The sequence below is a fragment of the Heteronotia binoei genome, chromosome 19, assembly GCF_032191835.1.
Source record: "Heteronotia binoei isolate CCM8104 ecotype False Entrance Well chromosome 19, APGP_CSIRO_Hbin_v1, whole genome shotgun sequence".
NCBI classification, from domain to species: Eukaryota; Metazoa; Chordata; class Lepidosauria; order Squamata; family Gekkonidae; genus Heteronotia; species Heteronotia binoei.
The window spans coordinates 30,382,873-30,404,471 of NC_083241.1; the positions used below are offsets into that span (position 1 = coordinate 30,382,873).

The window sequence follows — 21,599 nt, forward strand, 5'->3', positions numbered from 1 at the left end:
GAGATCTTAAGATTGTCCTGCAACCAGAAGTTCTAGCTCTTCTAGTGTTATGCACCACTAGGTGGCGAGCTATACTTGTTTTTGGGGCAAGTGACGTTTCAAAGGTGGTTTGCCATTGCCTGCTTCTGCGTCACACCCCTGGCATTCCTTGGAGGACTCCCATCCAGATACTAGCCAGGGCTGAGCCTGCTTAGCTTCTGAGATCTGATGCTATCTTGGTCAGGGCTGTGAAGCTGGGGTGACATAGTGGTTAGATGAAATGATCTGTGATCTGCTTCAGATCTCATCTCTGCCACAAGCTTACTCGCTCAGCTTCAGTCCTCTCTCTACAATATGAGTTCAGTAACACTGGCCTACCTTACAGGATACTTGTTAGGACTGCCATAATGCAATGTGGGTATTAGGGTTGCCAATCCCCAGGTGGGGGCAGGGGATCCCCTGGATTGGAGACCCTCCCGCCGCTTCAGGGTCATCAGAAAGTGGGGGGAGGGGAGAGAAATGTCTGCTGGGAACTCTATTATTCCCTATGGAGACTTATTCCCATAGGGTATAATGGAGAATTGATCTGCGGGTATCGGGGTCTCTGGGGGGGCTGTTTTTTGAGGAAGAGGCTCCAAATTTTCAGCATATCATCCAGTGCCTCTCTCCAAAACATTCCCTGTGTTTCAAAAAGATTGGACCAGAAGAAGAAGAAGAAGATATTGGATTTATATCCCGCCCTCCACTCCGAAGAGTCTCAGAGCGGCTCACAATCTCCTTTACCTTCCTCCCCCACAACAGACACCCTGTGAGGTGGGTGGGGCTAAGAGAGCTCTTACAGCAGCTGCCCTTTCAAGGACAACCTCTGCCAGGGCTATGGCTAACCCAAGGCCATTCCAGCAGGTGCAAGTGGAGGAGTGGGGAATCAAACCCGGTTCTCCCAGATAAGAGTCCACACACTTAACCACTACACCAAACTGGCTCCCAGGGGGTCCAATTCTATGAGCCCCAAAAGAAGGTGCCCTTATCCGCCAATATTTCCTATGGAAGGAAGGCATTTAAATGGTGTGCAGTCCCTTTTATATGTGATGGCCAGAACTCCCTTTGGAGTTCAGTTGTGCTTGTCACACCCTTGCTCCTGGCTCCACCATGTTAGAAGGGGGGAAACGGCAGCCTCAGAGGGACATTTGGGGGTAAAAAATTACACTGGATCAGCCATCATTTTTTCTACTTCACAGTCAAGTCTAAACAGCACCTAACAACTTAGAGCAAACAGCTTTCCTTTGGCAATCCACCATCCCTACCTGGCCTGGCTGGCCCCTTAGCGGCCACTTAACTTTCTCCTCATTTATCTCACCACACTGAATCATACATCATTGCCTACAAAGAATGCTTTCAGCAGTGCAAACAGGGACATTTATTCACCATGCTTTCTTCAGCAGCGGCCATATTTTCAGGGAAGAGAAAGACTCCTCTATATACAGTCAAAGCCTGGCGCTGTGCAATGGATGATCAATATGAGATTTAATCAGTTTTAAAACAAATTTGGGCAGTTTTTGATCCTTTCAGTGGATAGGCCATCGGGGCTCTTGCTTTTCCCTCAGGTGTCCATGGCGTTTTTCTCGCTTTATCCTCTTTAAACATATTTTGCCAGTACTTTCATTAAAGACCCCGTTTCCTGTAATGGAAAACATGCACACTAGTAAGAGCTTCATAGCACACATAAAGAACTCAGCTGCAATTCATAGCAAGGTTTGAGGCAGGAAAATACCGTTCTTGTCTCTGAATGCAACGAGAGTGCAAATTCATGTTTGGTTAAACTCCACCCTTTCATGAAATTTGCAGACAAATCACACCCCAGATTCTGTAAAGCACCCTGCAACCGATGGCACTTTAATTTTTAAAAGTCTGAAATAGGAAGAAGATGCCAAGCGCCTCTCTTTGCTCTTTGGATACCCTTTGCAGTCACACCCTGTTCTGTTTATTTATTGACTTTCAATTTATATCCTGCCCCTTCCAAACAGACTCAGTTCACTTTGATGGGAAGAAAAAATCAGAGAGTGACATTCACAGACCCAATGCAAACACATGCGGGATTTCGGGAAGGGTCTCCAGGCTGCTTATATGGCAGGGATCAAAGTGGTCTGTGGGCCCCCTGGCATTCTGGGGACACTTTTCCTGGTGCCCACCAAGTGCTTTAGAAAGTGGGCGGAGCTAGGGGAAACTTTTGATTGGACGTGCAGCTTATAAGGCATTCTGCGTTAACCATTCTGTTTACTGAAGATATACTATTGTTAGTAAACATTTGGTAGTAAACACTTTTTTTTGGTTGACTCCACCTCTTGCAGCAGTCATTTTGTGATTGCACCCACCACCCTGTATCAGTATTCCAAAGTTGCCCACAGGCTGAAAAGTGCTGGGTACCTTTGGTATATGGTATATGGTAAGACCTCAGCTGTAGTATTTTGTTCAGTTTTGGGCACCACATTTTAAGAAGGATATAGACAAGCTGGAACGGGTCCAGAGGAGGGCGATGAAGATGGTGAGGGGTCTGGAGACCAAGTCCTATGAGGAAAGGTTTAAGGAGCTGGGGATGTTTAGCCTGGAGAGGAGGTGGCTGAGAGGTGATATGATCACCATCTCCAAATACTTGAAGGGCTGTCACAGAGAGGATGGTGTAGAATTGTTTTCTGTAGCCCCAGAAGGTAGGACCAGAACCAATGGGTTGAAATTAAATCAGAAGAGTTTCTGGCTCAACATTAGGAAGAACTTCCTGACTGTTAGAGTGGTTTCTCAGTGGAACAGGCTTCCTCGGGAGGTGGTGGGCTCTCCTTCCTTGGAGGTTTTTAAACAGAGGCTAGATGGCCATCTGACAACGATGAAGATTCTGTGAATTTGGGGTAGGTATTTGTGGGTTTCCTGCATTGTGCAGGAGGTTGGACTAGATGACCCTGGAGGTCCCTTCCAACTCTATGAGTCTATGATATGGGGGGGGGGGGTGTTTCTCCATTTTACAATCAGCCTGCGATGTGAAAAAAGCACCCTTTTGGCTTAACCATAACTGACAAATCAATGTCCTTGGGTGAGCAGGAATTAGAACCGGGGCTTTCCTCCTTCAAACAAAACAAGTGCTCTGGTCGATACACCAAACATGATTTCACGGCACATTATTTGCATGAGCATTTCACAAGCGGCTGACATCTGCTTTTCTTAGGAAAAAAAGGAGGGGTCCATGCATAGAACCAATAGGAAAAGGGTTCATTAAGCCTTCTCCCCTTGGGACCCAACTTCTTGAGTCCAAATTGCTTCTCTTGTGCTTCTTTATTGCAGGGTTGTGCTTGGAGAAGCAAATTCATATTTGGAAACATCATAGAGGGAGAAGCAAAGGGGAAGGTGAGGAAAGGGTTAAGATCACCCTTTCCCCTTATCAACTCTCCATTCCAAATTTATTTGTTTGCATCATTTATAATCTACCTTTCTTACTTGGACTCAATGCAAATTACACAGAGTGAGCCGATACAGAATGGTACATTCAATAAACAATGTGATAGGCTGAGGGACTTTGTAGTACCAAGCCGAAGTCAAAAAACAGAACCGAAGCAAAGCATTACATCTTAACACGACACATTAATACAATGCAAAATTCCATAGTAGGATCCTAGCTTCCGCAAGCAATACACAATCATACGGACCACAGTCTCTAATAGTTTTTCCAGGTAACTTTGTGAATCGTTCAATTTGTCTTCCATTTGTCTGGGTTTTTAAACATTCATTTGCAGATGTACACAGGTGTAATAACACCTTTGTATCAGAGGAGGGAGCAAACTTCTCCCATAGAAATAATTTATAAATCATCCTTTCCAGGGCTTTTTTTGTAGCAGGAGCTCCTTTGTATATTAGGCCACAAACCCTTGATGTAGCCAATCCTCCTATGGGAATCAATCTCCATAGAGAATAATGGAGTACCCAGAAGCAATTTCCCTCCCCCCTCCCGCTTTCTGAAGTGGGGGGAGGCCCTCCAAACCAGGGGATCCCCTGCTCCCACCTGGGGATTGGCAACCCTGCTGTTTGCATTTGGGTTACTGAGCGAGTGTGTTAGACAGAATGAGAAAGAGGACCCATACCTGAGAGTATTTTATGGCTCTACCTATTGGGATAGATGTGTAGGAAAAGACAACTGCTGCTGTTAGGACTGTAACTAAGCCTGTCCTAACAATTCCTCTCTTATCTCCAGATTTGTGATAGGGCTATGGAGGTGCTCGCTTCTTTTCCAATCCACAACCATGGCTAATTCCACATGCATTGGATAATGCACTTGCAATGTGCTTTAGTAATCCTTTGCAGCTGGATTTTCCTGTGTGAAACAGGAAAATCTACTTGCTAAAAGTGCATTGAAAATGCATTATCCAATGCATGTGGAATTAGCCCATATTTCAGTTTTTGTACAGGTGGGTAGCCATGTTGGTTTGAAGCAACAGAACAAAGTTTGAGTCCAGTGATGCCTTTAAGAAAAAGATGATGATATTGGATTGATATCCCAATCTGTACTCTGAATCTCAGAGCGGTCACAATCTCGTTTACCTTCTCCCGCCCCGCAACAGACACCCTGTGAGGTAGGTGGGGCTGAGAGAGCTCTTACAGCAGCTGCCCTTTCAAGGACAACTCCTACAAGAGCTATGGCTGACCCAAGGCCATTCCAGCAGCTGCAAGTGGAGGAGTGGGGAATCAAACTCATTTCTCCCAGATAAGAGTCCACACGTTTAACTACTACACCAAACTGGCTCTAAGAAGGTGTCACTGCACTCAAGCTTTGTTCCGTTTCTGTACAGTATTCTGATCAAGTCCCCTTACAATTACGTTAATGTCTTCGATCACCCATAACAATGTCCAGCAGACAGAACACTTGCCCAGCTACATTTCACCTGGAAACCCCCTATGAGAGAGTGCTTGAATGCCCAAGTGAAAGGAGTATAATGTTGAAGAAAGAATGCAGACTATGTGCAACATGGATCCCCAGTCTTTTTGAGTCTTCGGGCACCTCTTGAATTCTGACAAAGGGCAGTGGACACAATCACAAAATGACTGTTTAATTTACATTTCACAATTTCCTCTCTCCCTGCCTTTGGGTGCCCAATTTTATCTGGGTTGAATCCAAATAAATGTTTATTTGGGTTGAACCCCCCCCCCCTTCTGTCAGGGATTGAGGTTATAAATAGCTCTAGTCAACTGTTAAGCAGCCCCGTGGCGCAGAGTGGTAAAGCTGCAGTACTGCAGTCCAAACTCTCTGCTCACGACCTGAGTTCGATCCCAGCGGAAGCTGGGTTCAGGTAGCCGTCTCGAGGTTGACTCAGCCTTCCATCCTTCTGAGGCCGGTAAAATGAGTACCCAGCTTGCTGGGGGGAAAAGTGTAGATGACTGGGGAAGGCAATGACAAACCACCCCATTAAAAAGTCTGCTGTGAAAATGTTGTGATGTGACGTCACCCCAGAGTTGGAAACAGCTGGTGCTTGCACAGGGGACTACCTTACTTTAGTAAACTGTTTCAGGCAGAAGTTCTGCTTAACAAGACACCTTTTAATCTGCATAGCCCTCTGGGTACAATTTTGTATCTCCCTTTCGCTATTGAGTCCTAAACTTCACTACATTTCCATTTGTTCCAACGCTGTCTCTGAAATTCCTTTTAACTAACGACAGAAATCCAACACCTATTTAGGTTGATTATTTTAAGTGGGATGATGAGGCCAGTAATATACATAATGAATTATTGTAGCCTAAATCCATGTTTAACCCTCCCACAAAAAAAAAAATCCAAGGATTCTTATATTTCAAGATCTGGTCCTGGAGGAAGTAAGCCGACTTGAGCATGCAGACATACCAGTCTGGCATAATTTAAACAAAATGGAACAAAGCACTTTAGAACAGCTAACGTGAAGTTATTTTTAAACTAGCTGATAAGAGAGACACTGTTGTCGTGTGGGATAGAGAGACTATGTTAAAGAGACATGTAGACCATTGAATCACACAGCTGAGAATCCCAACAAGAGAATTAAGACAGAAATGACTGTATTGACAAACCCATGTACATTTTTTTCCTACAAATGGAGGACAGAGAGTTGCAGTTTTATTTATTGCCCCAAAGAGCCAGTTTGGTGTAGTGGTTAGGTGTGCATACTCTTATCTGGGAGAACTGGGTTCGACTCCCCACTCCTCCACTTGCAGCTGCTGGAATGGCTTTGGGTCAGCCATAGCTCTCGCAGAGTTGTCCTTGAAAGGGCAGCATGTGGGAGAGCTCTCTCAGCCTCACCTACCTCACAGGGTGTCTATCATGGGGGGAAGAAAATAAAAGAGATTGTAAGTCACTCTGAGATACTGATTCAGAGAGAAGGGCGGGCTATAAATCTATGGTCTTCTTCTGCTTTGAATACATACAGGAACACTCCCAGTCCTTAGATGACCTATAGTATCCAGTTCTGGATCAGTTCTGGAAACTTTAGCTTTCTACATGGATCCATTTTTAAAACCACTGGTTCCCAACATTAGATCCTATTTAAGGAATACAGTAGATTTTTCAAACCACATTCACAGTATACAATTACATACCGAGGAGGTGTTATTAGTGAGTCTGGGTGTTGTTTACACCAATATCCCACAAGATGAGGCTGTGGATGATTTATGTGAGGTGTTTGATGGGAGAAAGCAGAATTCACATCTGCCTACACCTTTTCTGTGCCAAATAGCCAAATTACATCTTAAGAAAAGTTAATTCAGTTTAATAATAGCTTTTTTTAAAAAACCAAGTTTCTGGCTCTGCTAAGGGCTGCAAGTTCACTCCTGAGCTGGCCAATTTTTTAACAGAGAAATTAGAAAACAACTTTATTCTTCAGGAAAACAAAATCCATCTGAAATACAGCGTCCTTTATAAAAGAGATCTGGATGAGATGAGAAAAGAGACATGCTGGATCTTCACTTTGGGAACTTACACCTCAAGGATTAAATGAAGAAATTGACTGGATGTACACATAAGGATTATATATCTTTAATTGGGACAAGGTTTATATATCCATTGGGACAAGGTTTATATATCCATGGAATGCTGTAGCTAAGTGGGTTTTTTAAAAGATTTGTTGTGCCTCCCTTTTCCTCCGTCTCTTTCTCCTTCACATTCTCTCCCCCGCCCCGCCCCACATGTTTCATTTGATTGGTCATTTGCCATGTGAATTACATCAGCCCCCACCCCCCATGCTATATATGAGATCTGTGAATACTAAAAAGTTGCTGTCAGTTAAAGGTTAATAAATCTATGCACACTCTGAGGGTTTTGATAGCCATTGTCAGGTACATTTATCTCATTTAATTGCAATTTGCCGAGTCCTTAATTAATTGAGCTTGATTTTTCTTATTTAAGTAGCCTTTTCATATACTTTTTATAACAGAAGGAGTTATTGAATCTGCATTCACTGGATGTGTGTGCTTAAACATGTAGGGGGAGGGACGGTAGCTCAGTGGTAGAGCATCTGCTTGGTAAGCAGAAGGTCCCAGGTTCAATCCCCGGCATCTCCAACTAAAAAGGGTCCAGGCAAATAGGCATGAAACACCTCAGCTTGAGACCCCGGAGAGCTGCTGCCAGTCTGAGTAGACAATACTGACTTTGATGGACCAAAGAGATTTAGTAGAAGGTAGCTTCATATGTTCACATGTTCAAACGTTTCAGAAAACTTCTCATACAAACAAATGTTTTTGCTGCACAGGATATTTGGAATGTGAGTAATTTTTAAAAATAAAAAAACAAGTTTTTTGGGGTTAAATTGTTTATTTTTCATATATAGGTTACTGAATAATTCTATTTTTTACTCATTTTCAGGCCTTATAATCAATCTGCTTTGGCACTAACACATATTTCTATATGTCATAGTGTGCATCTGTACAATAATCTGACCACTGAGGAAGGCCAAGGAGGCTGAGAGGCATTTAGTCCTCTTTTCAAGTGGTTCACGGTGATCATTCTAGAGCTAGTTTGGTGTACTGGTTCAGAGCAGCAGGCTCTAACCCGGAGAACTGGATTTGATTCCCCACTCCTCCTCCACATGCATCCAGCTGGGTGACCTTGGGTCAGTCACAGTTCTCTCAAGAGCAGTTCTCTCAGAGCTCTCTCAGCCCCACCTGCCTCACGGGGTGTCTGTTGTGGGAAGAGGGGGGGAAGGCGATGGTAAGCCATTCTGAGACACCGAATGAAGGACGGAGTATAAATCCAATCTCTCTTCTCTAATCCAGGTTAGAGTCCATGCACTTAACTGCTACACCAAACTGGATCTCTAAACTAGCCACATGGAAGGTTATGATGCATCATATGTGAGGGGGGGGGCAATCTTACCTGGTCCTTGAGATCACGTTTTCCTTGGTTCTCCTCCAGTATCCTCTCTTGCAGGAGGATTTTAAGGAGCTCCCTCGTCAGCAGGTCCTTCATGTCCTCCAAGACATCGGTGAGCACCGGACGGAAAGCCTCTGGGGTGCTATTTGGCTCAGTTCTTTCCAGAGATGCAGATGGTAAGTGAGAAGAACTGGGCATACTTTTCTTTCCCATAAAATGTCCTGCAAGGACAGTATTATTTATTATTGTGGTTCTCATGACTATGATTTATTCTGCTTCTGGCTCCTAAAGCAGCTCACAGGTCTTTTAAGAAACCTTCAATGCAAATAACATTACAATTCATTCTTTTTCGGGGAGGGCATTCACAACTGAGCATGGTAAGTGCACTATGGAGGGACATGGGACTCCTTCCTAGGGGCATGTAGAGATGGTTGGAGAATGCTAGGGTTGCCAGCCTCCAGTTGGTGGGAGTGGAAGAGCTGTGGCTCAGTGGTTGAGCATCTGCTTGCCATGCAGAAGGTCCCAGGTTCAAACCCCAGCATCTCCAGTTGAAAGGATCAGGTAGGAGGTGATGGGAAAGACCTTAGCCTTGAGACCCTGGAGAGTCCCTGCTGGTCTGAATAAACAATACTGACTTTGATCGACCAAAGAGGCCTAAGGCAGCTTCATGTGTTCATGTGAATATGAGATCTCCTGGGATTACAATTGATCTCCAGGCAGCAGAGATCAGTTCCCCAGGCATTGTACCCCATTGAAATCCCACCCACCCCCAAACCCCACCCTCCTCATAGGGCTGGCAGGGTCTGGAGGGCCCCAACCCACCAGCAGGGAGCAGGCTGCTGGTGGGGGGAATCTCCATCTCTGAAGAGCCCCATCACCATGCACCATCCCTGGTGTGATGACATCACCTGGAAGTGACATCTGGGCTGGGGATGCTCTAGGACTCATGGTAAAACTCTATGGTACCATAGAGAATTGCCTGTTTCTTCAGGATCCAACTCCAAATACACTTCAATACTTTCACACCCTGAAAGATTTCCACCCCTTCCCTCTGTTTCTTTGGCTTTTCTTTGCTAGCTGATACTGATTTGGGAATAATGTTGTCTGTGGCAAAATATTTGGCTGCAGTGGTTTCCATATGAGAGTGGAATGAGATGGTGTTATTTGTGTGATTTATGTTGTCCAAGACTGAAGAAGAAGACTGCAGATTTATACCCCACCCTTCTCTCTGAATCAGAGACTCAGAGCGGCTTACAATCTGCTATATCTTCTCCCCCCACAGCAGATATCCTGTGAGGTGGGTGGGGCTGAGAGGGCTCTCACAGCAGCTGCCTTTTCAAGGACAACTCATACAAGAGCTATGGCTAACCCAAGGCCATTCCAGCAGCTGTAGGGACTCGAACCCGGTTCTCCCAGATAAGAGGTAATTGGATTATTTGAAACAAATACTCTGGAGTATTTTTTACTTCCCCACTAAAACTCTTAAATGCAATACTTTTCCTTACTGTGAACGTACGGGGAGTGGGGGGAGAGAATAAATTAGGAGAATGAAAAATGAAGGCAAATTTAAATGGGGATAATTTGGTGTACCCACATGCAGCAAAAAGGTTGTGTAAAGGATGGCACACCTACACACACATACCTGTCCTGCCAGAGATAATACATGTGTGAGGATGTAAATGTCAATTGCTTATGATGGAAATGTCAGAGGAGCAAGCAGCACTGAAGAGATTTGATTCGCAGGATCCGGGTTTCGAGGCAAGATCAGACAGGGCTTTCAATCACTTGAAGTAGCAGTCCAAGTGGAGAGCTGGATTTCATGGCCTCATGATATCCCTTCCAGTTTTGAGCATCGCTAGCAATGGAACATACATGAACACATGAAGCTGCCCTATACTGAATTGGTGCATCAAAGTCTGCATCGTCTACTCAGACTGGGAGCAGCTCTCCAGGGTTTCAGCCTTTCACATCACCTGCTGTCCGGTGCTTTCAGCTGGAGATGCCACGGATTGAACCTGGGACTTTCTGCATGCAAAGCAAAGCTCTACCATTGAGCCACAGCCCCTCCCCAAATAATAGCTACAAAATACTTTAAATGGAAATAAATGAAATAAAACAACCACTTTTGTTTGCCCAGTGCATTCACTCCACCCTTCCTCCCAAGGAGCTCACATGATTCTTCCCTCCTCCATTTTAGCCTCCTTGGGAGGTCAAGTCCAGCAGTGGCTGCACGGTTAGAAAATGAAACAAAAATCAACCGTGCCAGAAAGAACAAAAACCAAGTCTTTGGAAATTTACAAATTTATCAAAAGTTCTCAAATCATGCAATAAAAATCAATTACAAAGGAAATCCCACAAAAACACAGGCCACAAAAATCCATTTTGATATGTCGACTCCTGAAGAAATTCGCAAGTCCCAATGGGTCAAAAAAACTCCTTCTTCCTTAAGAAGTTAAGAATGGGCCTTGATAAGAGTTGATAGAGTGATACGGCTTTCGAAAAAGCTATCTATAGTGGAACGTGGTTCAAGCCAGCGATCGCGTGAGGTGACGTTTACCTTAGAAGCCAACGTTATTGGTTGGACTCCTTGTGTGCTGTAAGGAAGGAGTTTTTTTGACCCATTGGGACTTGCGAATTTCTTCAGGAGTCAACATATCAAAATGGATTTTTGTGGATTGTGTTTTTGTGGGATTTCCTTTGTAATTGATTTTTATTGCATGATTTGAGAACTTTTGATAAATTTGTACATTTCCAAAGACTTGGTTTTTGTTCTTTCCGGCACAGTTGATTTTTGTTTCCCTAGGAGGTCAGGCAGACATAGAGAACATGATGGGTCCAAGGTCACCCACCAAGGTTTGTAGCAGAGCACGGATTTGAACTCGAGTCTTTCAGATCCTGATCTGTTACTCTAACTGCTGTGCTACATTGATGGATCCAGGTGGGCAGCCGTGTTGGTCTGAAGCAGCAGAGCAGGTTTTGGGTCCAATGTCTTAAAGGTGCCACTGGACTCAAAATCTCTTCCACAATATTACTTTGGACCCCATCAATTGCATATTATGGGCAAAGACAGAATTCTTTATCCCCTTTCAGATTTTTATTTGGAGCTGTCCACCTTTGTAGTGCTGAAATCAGGAACAGTCTGTACCTCCCTGGATATTAACACAAACCATGCGCCGCTTTTAAAGACGAGATTCAAAATCATAAAAGTACATTTGCTTTTCGTCTAGTTAAGGGGCACAGTCAACCTCAGCTTGTTCTAAAACAAATTATGAATAAATACAATGGCCGTTAAACAGTCAGCCATCTGTAATTGTCTTGGGGGATCCTTAGATAACAACATATTTTGAGCTTTGGCTCTCAAAAGCTTCTACCTGAAACTTGTGTTGGTCTCTACAATGCTACTGGACTCAAATCTATCTGTTCTAAAGGGTAAAGGTAGTCCTCTGTGCAAGCGCAAGTCGTTTCCAATTCTGGGGTGACGTCGCATCACAACATTTTCACGGCAGACTTTTTTACGGGGTGGTTTGCCATTGCCTTCCCCAGTCATCTTAACAATATGGCTACCCTCCAAAAATATTCTATTGGGGCTTCATAAGATCAGGTATTGAAGGATAAGGCTGAAAGAGTCTTGTGTCTCTACACTATCCAAATTCATATCCATCACTTTTTTACCTCACAATCTCAGTCACGGTCATCCAGGCTATGATGGGAGAGGCAGACTGGACTGAACAATTATCTACCGAAAATCTGCGCATGGTGAAGAATTATAGTCATTAATGGCCTGGCCTGAATATTCCAGGCTAGCCTGATCCTGTCAGATCTCAGAAGCTAAGCAGGGTCAGCCCTGACTGTAATTTGGATGGGAGGCCTGTAAGGAATACCAGGGCTGTGACTCAGAGGCAGGCGATGGCAAACCGCCCCTGAAACATCTCTTTCCTTAAAAACAAATCTTGCTCACCACTTAGTGATGCATAAAGAGCTTGAACTTCTGGCTGCCAGACAATCTTAGGATCTCCTGGCTATTCTCTACACACTGCCATATGATGACAATCATTATTATAGTCATCAATACATTGTTTTTGTAGTTGTTGTCAGCTGACTTCTGGCAACCCTGTAGGGTTTTCAAGGCAAGAGATGTTCAGAGGTGGTTTTGCCATTGCCTCCTTCCATGGCACAACCCTGGTATTCCTTGGAGGTCTCCCATCCAAATACTGGCCAGGGCAGACTCTGCTTAGCTTCCAAGATCTGATGAGATCAGGTTAGCTTGGTCTGTCCAGGTCAGATGAATATGTTATTAGTGACTATAACTCTAGCAGGCAAGTCAGAGCCTATCAATGGAGGCGAACAGGAATCTGACACCCCAGTGCAGGGTGGGGGGCAAGTTTTCTAGCAAATGCAGGGATGAAGGTTCCCCCACCTCACTCCCTGAGGCACACTCATTAGTTAAAAGAGGCACAGGTGGATTTCCTCCAGAGGGTGCTGGAGCCATGCATCCATTCACAACTCCTAGAACAGGGGTGGCCAAACTTGCTTAATTAAGAGCCACATAGAATAAATGTCAGGTGTTTGAGAGCCACAAGGAAGGAAGGAACGAAGGAACAAACTAGATGGGGAGGGGAAGCAGAGGTGGGAAGAAAGCAACTTTAAATGCATTCTCTAAATTGTTGGCTGGCTTGGCTCAAAGAAGTTCCCCCTTGGCCACTCCCACCCTCTTCCTACCTCTTCCAATCCCTTTGCTAGGGAGCCAAAAGTGATGGAATCTTCTCTTGCCCTCCTCCACCGGAAGCTCAAAGCTTCGAGAGATTTAAAGAGAGAAATTCTTTCTCCAAACCGGCTGATGGGGCAATGGAGGCTTCGAGAGCCGCACAATATCTGTAAAGGAGCCACAGTTTGGCCACCCTCGTCCTAGGGTAACTGGCCTTCAGGAGAGGCACTGTGTGATATCGTGCTTAGCATATTGGACTAGGGTTTGGAAGATCTGGGTTGAAATCCCTCACTGCAGGTGATGCTATTTCCAGGTGTACCCTGATCAGTGTTTTTTAAAAAACTTCATTTGCAGGTATGCGAGGGCCGTTCTGACCTGGATGGCTGATCTCATCAAATCTCAGAAGCTATACAGGATCAGCCCTGCTTAGTACTGGGATGCAAGACCACCAGGGAAGTCCAGGGTCCTTATGCAGAGGCAGGCAATGGCCAACCACTTCACCACCCCCACCTGTGGGGTTCCACGGACTCCAATCACAATTGCAGAGCAGAGAAAGCAGGTTTAAACTGCCCCCCCCCCCCGAAAAAACCGTGCATCATTTCCCCAACATGTTAAACTGTTTTACTGATGGGCTGTAGGCAAGTTTACTGAAGGGACAAACAGCATCTCTTTGGGTATCTCAGGGCAGAAGAACTGGGGGAGCTCAGAGGGTTGCTGGAGCCCCCTCTCCCTGCATGTGTATGTGTGTGTGTGTGCTTTTGCTGTCAAGTCTCAGCTGACTACCACCAGCCAGGAAGCTGCCTGGCTGGCCCTCTTGGCCACGAACTCTAAATCCAGCCTACTACCTTACAGGGTTGTCATGAGAACAAAGTAAGAGAACCAGGAGAGATGGCCTAATCTCTTTGGAGAAAGAGCGAGATAGAAACGGGAACCGGGTTCTTATCTCAGTCCTCTTCATTCATCTCATCTTCCCCCTGCTAATTATTTTCTCATTTACTGTCAATTTTTTTAAAAAAGGAATTACATCCTAATCTTCCTTTGATTCTGCACCTCTGAGAGGCAAAAGCTCAGAGCAGTAAAAGGTCTGCCATTCCTCCTCTCTCTTGTGGAGCAACGGGGTGGTGCAGTTAAGACCCCCGCTACAGGTGAGGAGAGCTGGGTTCGAAACCTCACTTGGCCACCAAACCGGAATCCCTCTCAGCCTCTCCCTCCCAGGGAAGGAGGGGGGAATCATGCCTGGGAACCTTAAGTGGGCCATTCCCCCTTGGCCACTCCCACCCTCTTCCTACCTCTTCTAATCCATTTGCTAGGGAGCCAAAAGTGATGGAACCTTCTCTTGCCCTCCTCCACCGGAAGCTCAAAGCAAACTCCCAGTGCTTCCAAGCAAAGCCAGTTTGATGTAGTGGTTATGTGCGCCCGGGGTTCTTATCTGGGAGAACCGGGTTTGATTCCCCACACCTCCATTTGCAGCTGCTGGAATGGCCTTGGGTCAGCCATAGCTCTGGCAGAGCTGTCCTTGAAAGGGCAGCTTCTGGGAGAGCTCTCTCAGCCCCACCCACCTCACAGGGTGTCTGTTGTGGGGGGCGGGGAGGCAGAGGAGATTGTGAGGGCTCTGAGATTGGGAGTATAGGGTAGGATAGAAACAATATCATTACCATCACCACCATGAAAGTCAGGGGGCTTCCTGCGACGCCCCACGAGCCCCCCCCTCCGCCCCTTCCCCTTGATTTCCTTGGAGGCGCCCCCCAGCGGCGTGGGTGCCAGGGTCTAAGCGGGGCGCCCCTTTGGGGGCGGGGGCAGGGCGGGGGGGGCAGGCCTCACCCACCTGTGGCCCAGAGGTGCTCCCTCATGCGGAAGGGCGCGTCCCTCTTGTCGCCCAGCGAGGGGGAGCAGGAGAGCGAGGAGAAGAGCAGCAGCAGGTAAGCCAAGCCCCCCAGCCGGAGGCGGCGAGAGGCGCGTCCCTGTGCGGCGGCGGAGGCCATGGCTCCAAAGCGACGGATCCTCGACGGGGCGGGCAGAAGGACGGGCGCCCGGCTTCACTCGGCGGCTCGGCTCCCCCCCCAAGACGGCCGTCTCAAACACCCTTCCCAGCCGTCTCTTCCCTTCCCGGCCGCGGCTCCCGCGGCTTAAATAGACCCGCTCCGTCGGGGCGGAGACTGCTGGCGAAGGGGGCGGGCGCCTGGGCAGGCAGGGTGGCGCTAGACGGGGGGGGGGGGGAATGCGGCTCGGGAGCCACATCTGGCTCTTGCACACATCTGGCGTGGAGAAGGCATTCCTCTCTTGAAATCGCTTCGCCGAGCCAAGCCAGCTGGTATCCTGGAGAATGCCTTTAACATTAAAGTGGCTTTCTTTCCATCTCTCCTCCCTCCCACCCGTCTCGCTGCTGCTCTCATACCTCTGATGTCAATGTCTTGCATGGCTCTCAAACATCTTATGCGGCTCTTACGTTAAGCGAGTTTGGCCACCCCTGCGCCGGACGTTGCCTTCTCTCTCCCCCAGACCAAGCAGGCTAGGCTCAGCCCTTCCCCCCCCCCCGCGCCCCCGTCGAGGATCAGGACAAGGCTCGGCCCCTTCGGAAAAAGAGGGCGCCTCTGAACGTGTGCAGAGGGTCGGCTCTGGACGAGACTGGGTCACATAAGCATCAGGGCCCGGTCCTAGACTGAGCAGAGCCGGGGAAGAGGCTAAGCGGCAGGGGCATCAGGGCAAGCGGTGGGCTGGATCAGGGACCTCCGAGGTCTTTCCAGAGCCCCCCGTCGCTCCCGGCCGGGGAAAAGCGTCCGGGAGAAACGTCGCCCTTCCTCAGGCGTTTCCAAAAACGGGTTGGGTGCAAGCGCCAGTCGTTTCGACTCTGGGGTGACGTCGCTTTCACAACGTTTTCATGGCAGACCTTTCACGGGGTGGTTTGCCATTGCCTTCCCCAGTCATCTACACTTCCCCCCCCCCCCCAGCAAGCTGAGGACTCATTTGACCGACCTCGGAAGGATGGAAGGCTGAGTCAACCTGGAGCCGGTTACTTGAATCCAGCTTCCGCTGGGATCGAACTCAGGTTGTAAGCAGAGGGCTCCGCCTGCAGTACTGCAGGTTTACCACTCTGCACCATGGGGGCTCTTGTGTGTGTGTAGGTGGGGGGAGCGCTATTAATGAAGGGGGAACCTGCTGCCCTTCCATCCTAGAATTTGTTCCAGATGAGAGGGGTGGAGTTTCTGAAGGCAGGGAGACAAAAGCAAGAACAGGAGAGGAGGATTCCTCTGGTCTCTCACCTGGCCAACAAAAATGATGGGAAGGAGAGCTTTCTTGACTATTTCTCCCCCCTCCCCACCCCCCCCCCCCACACCTACCCCTTTTGGTATGTTAACAGCTCTGATTCCCTGATAGAGGGAACAGTGTAATGCAATCATTTCTCATACATTTAGTTATAAATCTAAATGCTCCTGGGCTCTGTGTGCGTGTGTGTGTCTGTGAATAAACCTTTGGTCTTAAATCTGACACTCAACTAAAACTTTGCTTACTTTATTCAGGCAGCACAATGTCTGAGTAGATCTGTCTACCTGGCATCCGCATGGGAACTGCTTGCTGGGAGCTCTCATAGAATAAAGTGAGAATCCAGTAGCACCTTTAAGACCAACAAAGTTTTATTCAGAATGTAGGCTTTTGTGTGCATGCACACTTCATCAGATGCTGAAATAGGGGTACAGTGAGCAGTGCTACATATAGCGGGTGGGCAGTGGTTAAGCATACAAAATAGTGCCAGGTTAGAATCCATTGGTTTCTTAACCCCTGCCCACCAGCGGCTCTCCAAGGTCTCAAGCGGAGGTTTTTCATGCCTACTTGGCCTGGACCTTTTTTAGTTGGAAGTGCCAGATTAAACCCTGTGGAGGCCCCTAGGCAGTCAAAATCTCAGGGCGCCCTTTGCAAAATATCTCAGAGTTGGAGCACCTGCCCCACCGCTTGCAGCTTAAGCCCCCCTTTTCCCACTGAGAATCAAGCTTCGTTTTGACACATCTTGGTGCACCCTGACAAATGCTGGCAGCCCCCCTGCTTGTAGCCTGACACCTCAGGCTGCCTCTGTCTCCTCCCACTGGCCAGTGGAGGCAGTGCACCTAACGACTGTTAGGGTTGCCAGATGGAACTCAATTGTAAAAGCGGGGGGATCTCCAGGCCCCACCTGGAGGCTGGCAACCCTAGCTATATGGGCCCTTGGAGTACCTTGGTGAGGCAGGCCAAGGACTGATAGAGGCTCCCGGAAGGAGGGAGAAGCCAGTAGGAGTATACAGAAACAAGAGGGGGAAAGCAATTTGAGAGCCTTAAAGGATGTGTAGCTCTCAGTAGAAAAAAACCCTGCTGTTTTTATGTCTTCTTTTGAGAGCCATGGATGTTTGGGGATTAAAGTCTAAGACCTGGGGGGAAAGGGTGGAGTCCAGGCCAGAGTTAAGCATCTACTTCCTGACTCTGGAGGTGTTTTGGTCAGGGATTCTGAACAGGAAGGGACAAATACAGGGCCACCATGCAGAGATGGTGGGATTAAGTGGTGCCAATTACTGGGGCGTCTGAAGGAAGCCACAGCTCGGCAGTCCCAGGGGCAATTACTGACAACAGCCAAGTCCCAGGGGCAATTACGGGAAGCATCCAACCATGGCTGATGAGATGCAGGATGCCTCTGGGAGATTACCTGGCTGAGGAGGGCAAAACCGGAGACCTTGTTACGCGGCTGCGAAAGGCTGTGAATGGGCACAGGCGAGACATGGCAGCGGCAGGTGGGGGGTGGATTTGCTCCGACACTTCTTCAAATTGACCCCAGAGACTGAAACGAGAATAAGGTTCAGCGGGGGGGAAGAAATAGAACTTCCAGAGCTCACTGACAGGAAAAGCCTCAACTGAGTAGCCGGTGCTTGAACAGGGGGACAATATGAATATAGGAAGTCGGATATGGACTGGTTTTCTGTTGCCCTGGAAGGTTCGATCAGAACCAGCAGGTTGGAATTAAATCCAAAGAGTTTTTGGCTAAACATTAGGAAGAACTTCCTGACAGTTATAGAGGGGTTCCTCCATAGAACAGGCTTCCTCGGGGTGGGGTGCTCTTCTTCTTTGGAGGTTTTTTAAAGCAGAGGCTAGATGGCCATCTGACAGCAATGCGGATTATCTGACTTGGTATTAATTGAGGCAGATTGTGAGAAGGCGGGCAGGTAGAAGAAGATGACTTACTATCTCCTTTACCTTCCTCCCCCACAACAGACACCCTGTGAGGTGGGTGGACCTGAGAGAGCTCTCCCAGAAGATGCCCTTTCAAGGACAACTCCTGCCAGAGCTATGGCTGGCCCAAGGCCATTCCAGCAGCTGCAAGTGGGAGGAGTGGGGAATGAAACCTGGTTCTCCCAGATAATCGTCTATACACTTAACTTCTACACCAAACTGGCTCTCTCTCTCAAAGGGCAAGGATTGCTCTTCGAGTACTTACAGCAGAACTTGGATAAGCTCACAAGGTACTTGGGCAATAGCTGAAATCTCAGAAACCAGAATTGGGCAGACCTTGGCTTAGAGGGCTAGCGGCTTGGAAGATGTATTTAAAGTTGCTTTCTTTCCACCTCTCACTCTCCCCATCTATTTTCCTTCCTTCATTGATGATATTGGTTTATATCCCACCCTATACTCGGAATCTCAGCGCAATCACAATCTCCTTTACCTTCCCCCCCACACACACACACACAACAGACACCCTGTGAGGTAGGTGAGACTGAGAGAGTTCTTACAGCAGTTGCCCTTTCAAGGACAGCTCTGCGAGAGCTATGGCTGACCCAAGGCCATTCCAGAAGCTGCAAGTGGAGGAGTGGGGAAGCCAACCTGGTTCTCCCAGATGAGAGTCCGCACACTTAACCACACTACACCAAACTGGCTCCCACCCCAAAATGGTGCTTGACTCTTGTGACCCTTACATATATGCCAGCCCAGGGTGATACCAATAACCACTTAGGGGACAGGAAGGAATTTCCTTCAGGCCAGATTGGTCTACACACCCCTGCCGGAACTGCGTTCCTCCTAAGAAAACACAGCCCTGTTGTGCTCTAATTCATGCAACAGGATCACTGTTCATTGGTTAAAATGTGATCCAATCAGGATTTGACAGGCCAAGCATGTGATGACATTGAGGCTGGCAAATGGTCAGACAAACAAGATGTTCGTCCTTCTCTTTCCCTGATCTTGCCCTGTGCCTACAGGGTTGGCTCTGGGTTTCTCACAACAATATCATCCGGAAGAAAAAGTTTGCAACTTTTTGAGTTTTTCGGGGTTTTTTTGAAGTGTGTCATTGCTAAATGATCTCTCTGGCTAACACCCTTCTTTACAGCACTTGCTTTGCATAAAGGCTATCACCACTTGCTTACAGTGTAAAATGAAGTGTTGATTAATGACATCTGCATTGATTAATGACATTTGCATTGGGAGACAAAAAACTTCATTGCCTGTGTTAATAGGGCTTAAAAAGGGGGTGCCAGGAGAACTGGGATGAACAGCAAACAAAATACAGGGTTCTAAACGCAAAGGCTATCCTTGAGGTTACTGTTTTTAAAAGACCACCAGGTTCTTATACACATTTCCCCTACCCTAAGGAGAGTTAGGTCTCTAAGTGGCTTATAATGGCCTTTTCCTTTCTCTCCCCACAACAGCCACCTTGCAACTGTGGTTAGTACTTGGATGGGAGACATCCTTGAAGAACCAGCAGTTGGGAGGGCAGGGGCAGGCTCTATTCAACCACCTCTATGAATATCCTCCACGCCCCACTAGAAGAAGAAGAAGAAGACTGCAGATTTATATCCCGCCCTTCTCTCTGAATCAGAAACTCAGAGCGGCTTACAATCTCCTTTATCTTCTCTCTGCACAACAGACATCCTGTGAGGTGGGTGGGGCTGAGAAGGCTCTTACAGCAGCTGCCCTTTCAAGGACAACTCCTGCAATAGCTATGGCTAACCTTAGCTAGGGTTGCCAATCCCCAGGTGGGGGCAGGGGATCTCCCGGTTTGGAGACCCTCCCCCCGCTTCAGGGTCATCAGAAAGCGGGGGGGAGGGGAGGGAAATGTCTGCTGGGAACTCTTATTATTCCCTATAGAGATTTATTCCCATAGAAAATCATGAAGAATTGATCCGTGGGTATCTGGGGCTCTGGGGGGGGGGCTGTCTTTTGGGGTAGAGGCACCAAATTTTCAGTATAGCATCTAGCGCCTCTCCGCAAAATACCCCCAAGATTCAAAAAGATTGGACCAAGGGGTCTAATTCTATGAGCCCCAAATGAAGGTGCCCCATCCTTCATTATTTCCTATGGAAGGAAGGAATTGAAAATGTGTGCCATCCCTTTAAATGTGATGGCCAGAACTCCCTTTGGAATTCAATTATGCTTGTCATAGCCTTGATCTTGGCTCCACCCCTAATATCTCCTGGCTCCACCCCCAAAGACCCCAGATATTTCTTAAATTGGACTTGGCAACCCTAGTCTTAGCTCAGGAGAAATGGCCCTAGAGCAAACTAATTTATGCAGTAGTTCACAACTTTAATGCCAGTAGCTCACAACATAGAATGTTTGGTCACAGACTCCACAGCTTAGAGGGAGTATTGGTCACCAGAGGTCACATGATCTCCAGGTGCACACTCACACAGAGGGCTTTTTTTGTAGCAGGAACTCCTTTGCATATTAGGTCACACACCCCATGCAACCAATCCTCCTGGAGCTTACAGTAGGCCCTGTATTAAGAGCCCTGTAAGCTCTTGGAGGATTGGCTGCATCAGGTGTGTGTGCCTAATATGCAAAAGAGTTCCTGCTATAAAAAAAGCCCTGCACACACACATATGCACATAAATACAAAAAAACCCTGCCAATCATTAAAGGAAAGGTCCCCTGTGCAAGCACCCGTCGTTTCCGACTCTGGGGTGACGTTGCTTTCACAACGTTTTCACGGCAGACATTTTACGGGGTGGTTTGCCACTGCAAATTACAATAATGTCAGGCAATCGGTGAACAGACTACAAGATGTGTGTGCCATGAAGTCACTTCTGAATTACAGTGACCCTCTGAATTAACATCTTCCAAAACATTCTATTGTTAACAGCCTTGCTCAGGTCTTGTGAACTGAGGGATGTTGAGTCGATCTATCTCATGCCGGGTCTTCCTCTTTTCCCGCAGCCTTCAGCTTCCTAGCAGATGATCTTTCCCAGCGACTCTTGTTCTCTCATGAGGTGTCCAAAATATGAGAGCCTCAATTTAGTTGTTTTAGCTTCTAGGGAGAATTCAGGCTTCATTTAACCTGGCTGGAACCCATTTATTTGTCCTTTTTGGCAGCCAATTGTATCTTTAAAACTGTCCCTCAGAGCCACGTTTCAAATAAATCAAATTTCTTCCTGTCAGATTTCTTCACTCTCCAACCTTCACATCCATCTATAGCAGGGGTCCTCAACCTGCGGCCCGTGGGCCAGATGCGGCCCGCTGAGGACGTTTATGCGGCCTGCTGGGTTATGGCAAAATCAAACCGGAAGTGACGTTCGACCTAAACTTGCGTTAGCAACG

At 47.3% G+C, this 21,599-nt stretch overlaps 1 protein-coding gene across 1 annotated transcript; it reads right to left on the reverse strand.

The window, feature by feature from the left end:
* Positions 1-1,372: 1,372 nt before the first annotated feature.
* On the reverse strand, positions 1,373-15,155 carry NMB (neuromedin B). The gene is made up of 3 exons (XM_060260227.1): positions 14,878-15,155; positions 8,351-8,568; positions 1,373-1,657 (listed from the first exon to the last, which is right to left on the reverse strand). Exons 1-3 carry the CDS (start codon positions 15,032-15,034, stop codon positions 1,616-1,618), a joined length of 417 nt encoding a protein of 138 aa, XP_060116210.1. The 5' UTR covers positions 15,035-15,155; the 3' UTR covers positions 1,373-1,615.
* Positions 15,156-21,599: the final 6,444 nt, after the last annotated feature.